Source organism: Poecilia latipinna, unplaced genomic scaffold, assembly GCF_001443285.1.
Source record: "Poecilia latipinna isolate Pla-1442-1.1 unplaced genomic scaffold, P_latipinna-1.0 Scaffold2212, whole genome shotgun sequence".
Classification (NCBI taxonomy): domain Eukaryota; kingdom Metazoa; phylum Chordata; class Actinopteri; order Cyprinodontiformes; family Poeciliidae; genus Poecilia; species Poecilia latipinna.
In genome coordinates, this window is record NW_015114828.1 from 6,495 (window position 1) to 11,090 (window position 4,596).

General features: G+C 40.2%; 1 protein-coding gene across 1 annotated transcript in view; it reads left to right on the forward strand.

Annotated features, from left to right (window-relative positions):
• Positions 1 to 632: 632 nt before the first annotated feature.
• The window catches only part of LOC106936769 (smoothelin-like protein 2), a 9,081-nt gene continuing 5,117 nt past the window's right edge, over positions 633 to 4,596 (forward strand). The window contains exons 1-7 of the mRNA XM_015017971.1: positions 633 to 640; positions 961 to 1,033; positions 2,023 to 2,094; positions 2,628 to 2,786; positions 2,860 to 2,997; positions 3,861 to 4,073; positions 4,155 to 4,295. Of these exons, the coding sequence (XP_014873457.1) occupies positions 2,678 to 2,786; positions 2,860 to 2,997; positions 3,861 to 4,073; positions 4,155 to 4,295 (601 nt within the window). The 5' untranslated portion in view covers positions 633 to 640; positions 961 to 1,033; positions 2,023 to 2,094; positions 2,628 to 2,677. The remainder of the gene's footprint in view (positions 641 to 960; positions 1,034 to 2,022; positions 2,095 to 2,627; positions 2,787 to 2,859; positions 2,998 to 3,860; positions 4,074 to 4,154; positions 4,296 to 4,596) is intronic.

Genomic DNA, 4,596 nt, shown 5'->3' on the forward strand with positions numbered 1-4,596 from the left:
GTGTATTAAGCAATCTGTACATATAAACAGATCGCAATTCAGCTCCTGTACAGTAGGTTTATACCTCAGCTAACTAGAACCGCCGTCGCTCTTTTTCCTCCCAGCGCCCATTAGTTCAGTTGCTATGACAACGGTAAATAAAACACAAAAGTGAAAGGACTAGTAACAGAGTGTTCCACCATGTCTGTAGTTCTAAAGAGCAGCTCAGAGGGGCAGACAAAAGTCTACGTCTATTTGGAGTCAGACTTTTGTTTTGAGTTGAATTTGGCTCGTTTTGTGTTAATTATGTCGCCACAGTTACTCGAAATGCCAACAAAAGCAATAGCTCCCCTCACGGATCGAGGCGCACGTTTTGATGTATATATTGTGAAGGGGGCATGCAGCGGTACGAGCCGCATTAACGGTACCAGGAAGAGGCAGTTATTTTGAGGTGTAGAACAATAGGTGCCTGCCTATGCATTGCTACGGCAGGCCCCAATAATAACGGTCCTGAATTAGCTGGAGCTCCACATAAGTAGCATCACCTGGAAGGGAGGAACGCTGCATGTAGGCTGGAGTTCTGACTGGATCTACAGGTTCTGACTGGTTCTGACTTGGTTTCCTGGTTCTGACTGGATCCCATGATCTGGTTTTTATAAAGGTAAGAGGTTCTGGTTCTGTGAGATGATCTGGATCAGAACCAGTCCATCCATCCATCAGCTCAGTCCGTCTTTGTTCTGAACTTTTATTAAAAAAAATGACCAAAACTGAAATAAAAAAACTGATATTTCCAGTGAAATGTGAAAAATGATGGAATCCTGAGCGTCGGATGCGATTCCTGTCAGATAATAGGTTTGTAAACAAATCAATAATGTGATAATCCTGAGCAGAATCTGGGTTTCAGTTCTGGTTTGTGTTGGGTTAACACAAAGATATGTCTGACTGTGAGATGTATTCCTCGGTTTTGTTTTTCCTGTTCAGGGCACGAATGCTAAAGGAGGCAGGAGTAACTGTGAAGAAGCCGTGGCTGACCAGGAGAAAGAGACTGAAGCAGGTGGGACTCCTCTCCATGCAGAGCAGTTACCACGGTAGCCATCCTCACCAGGATGAAGATGGCCGCTGAGTCGCACTAAAGGGCTATTCCGCCTCGTTTACTAAAGCTGTACCACTGTTAAAAACATAGAGCTGCTGATTTTAACCTTACTCATTCTAAAATTAACACCAATGTTTTAAAAAATTAGGTTCAAAGTCATATTTTCACCATTTTATTTATTTATTCATTCATAAATATTGGTTTCAAACTAAAAGCTAGAAAGCTACATATTTAGCTCCATAAACATTGTGCTTCCTTAATGCTAACTCAATATTTAGCCAACTCAGAGCTAAATATTTACCTTGGAATTCAATAGTTAATATGCTAAATATTTGGCATATATGTAGAACACTAAATAGTAAAATATTTAGTTTGTTTCTAAAGTAAATATTTAGTTTAGAAATATTCAGCTTTCTAACTAAATATTTACATTCAAGCTAAATAGTTAATAAACTACATACTGTAGTTTGTTAAATATTTAAAAACTAAATAAATATTAGTTTATTAATATTTGGAGCTAAATATTTGGTAGATAAACTGAATAGCTTGCTAACTAAATATTTATTTAGTTTCAAATCCAAACCATAAATTTATGAATGAATAACATGGTGAAAATATGATTTTGAAAACTAACACTTTTTATGACAGTTTATTAATTTTTTTACTATATTGCTTAACAAAATCACCCTGTAAAACCTGCAAACCAAGAAACTCAACCTTGAACTGGATTATTTTACATAATTTACAGATTTTTAGTAATTCTAGTTTATGATTATTTTAGTTTCTTTGTGAAAAGACAACTCCTGATTTTAGGACTTTTAAACTGTCTCTCAGTGTAAAGCAGTGCAGTAACAGTTTGATCGTTATCTAAGCAGAAGGTTTTATAGAGTTGGTAAATGCAGCAGAATCGCTCTTTAGTGCTGAATGTCGATGTTCTTGTTTTCGCTCAGGAGCTGCGTCTGAAAGCTGGGATGAAGCCACGCCCCTTTCTCACCTGGCCACAGAAACCCTCAGCTCACCTGGTCAGTTCGTGTTTCTTCATCCTCCTGCTGCAGGTGAAATACAGGAAGATAAACGTTACTGTCAGTGAGGTCTGACTGAGACTGAAGAGAAAACCATCCACTCTGCTATGCAACAAAAACTAGTAAACGAGTTTTTAGATTAGTAGATTAGTTCAGATTAATTGATTATGGAAATAATCGTCAGCTAATTTAGAAATCAATTAATCGTTAATTGGTGTATCCAGACTCTAAAAAACGATCATTTGCTGAAAAAACACACACAGAGCAGTAAATAAGCAAAACTGGGTTTCCCTCCTATGGTGCCTTCAGGTACTGTTGGACACCAAACCTTATGTCAGTTCTACAACGACTACTGTCCTAAATCCTAGAAAAAGTCGATAAAATGTAATTATTGTCAGGATTTTAACGTTATTCACCTCAAAAAGTGAAGAAATGAAACGTATTTCATTTTATTTTGCGGGAATTGGACCCGGAAACGTGAGGAATATTAAACTCTGCTGGGAGACAGGTTAACTCTGTGTTTGTTACTGCAGACCAGGAAGAGTCGGGTCCGTTGACCAAACCTCATCTTTCTCTCACTGCAATGACAAAAACCAACTCAGATGCTCCGGTGAGCACGCCGTCTCCCACTGCTGTGGCCCAAACCAGCAAGGAATCCCAGTCCAAACCAGAGGAGTCGACTGTAATCAACGGTGAGTGGAAACATGGCCTCTGCCTTTCTGATGTAATGAAATAAAACCTGAAATCTGTTTGCTCCTCTTTCAGACTCTTATGAGCCGCAGCCCCACCTGCCTGTCACAGCCATGAGCACCAAACCCGGCCTGGAGGGATTCCTCGGTGCCAAACCCGTTTACTCTCCAGCTTCAGGGCGGAAAGCCGCAGCAGACCATTTATTTATCGGAGGTCGGTCACACGGATCTGCAGCTGACATGATCAGGATGTTTGATTCAGTCTTCCTGTTTCCTCCAAACTGTTTCAGTTTGAAAACAACCTCACATGAGGGCTGCAGCTAACAGTTATTATAATATTTGATTATTCTGACGATTAATCATGAAATCAATCTATTATTTGGACGATTAATCAATTAGTCTGATGATTAATTAAAAATTAATCAATTAATTCAAATTAATATATTTTTCTGATAATTAATTGTAAAAATAGATTATTCTGACAATTAATCGATTAATTTGATGAATAATCGGCAGAAAAATCCTGAATCCTCAGAAAAATGAATTATTCTGATTGATTAATCAAATTGAAAAATCACATTCTGCTGATTTTCATTTAAGCCTCTTTATAAAATAGAAATGCATTGAAAGATTTGAATCCTTTTTTAAATGAGAAAATAAGCATTTTATTGCCTAATAGTCAATACTAGCATTATTTTAGCTTTATCATTTGTAGCAAAGGAAACATATGCAGCCAGAAATCATGCGAGAGGTTTATGCCAGTGGATGCAAAGTGCTAAGTTTCTAATTTATTTACAGGAATAGCATCATAAATATATCATGGCAGAAATATTTCTCTCTCTACTTCTGTTGCAACCTGGTAGAAAATGTCAATCTGTTGTGACTCTCCCATCTTTTAGAGTCACATCTACTGTCATTCTAAAATCAGAGATTCAGCTGACCACGTGGAATACAACAAAATGGTCGACCAGTAGTAGAGCCAGAAGCCGATTCTCTGTTCATAAATATATAATCTTTTGTTATATGTGGATCTAAAGCCTGTGAAACACCGACACTGAGTCTTCTGTATTTCTGCAGGCGCTCCCGGAGCAAAGGATCCGATCTCCCAGAATCCCCGGGATCAGTCCGACTCTGAGGCTTCGTCCCATCTTCCCATCGCTGCTGCCACCAGAATCCCGTCAGATGTTCCTGCAGCGCCTAAATCTGATCAGACCGCCGCATCTCGCCTCAATCCTTCAGCGCAGGAAACGCCAGCAGCGCCGAAGCAAACGGATCATCCAGTCAGACGTGGTGCGGAGAGTCGGCTCCAGTTTCTGCCTCCTGGTTCATGTGGGGAGTTTGTTTTAAACCAGTTTACATTTTAATTTTTAGACGTGAACGAACCCAAACACCACCTGCCACTCTCCGCCATGACCAAGCCGAACACAGAGTCGGCCATTTCTGCTCCGTCTCAGTCTCTGTCAGCATCACTGGACCTCACAGTGAAACCAGGGGAATATCCCTTTAAACGAGGCGAGTTTGGCTCCAGCCAGCAAAACATTTAAGGTGCTTTCACTCCAGTCCGCTCTAATGAAACTCCAGTCCGCTCTAATGAAACTCCAGTCCGCTCTAATGAAACTCCAGTCCGCTCTAATAAAACTCCAGTCTGCTCTAATCCAACTCCAGTCCGCTCTAATCCAACTCCAGTCCGCTCTAACCCAACTCCAGTCCGCTCTAACCCAACTCCAGTCCTCTCTAACCCAACTCCAGTCCGCTCTAACCCAACTCCAGTCCGCTCTAACCCAACTCCAGTCCGCTCTAACCCAACTCCAGT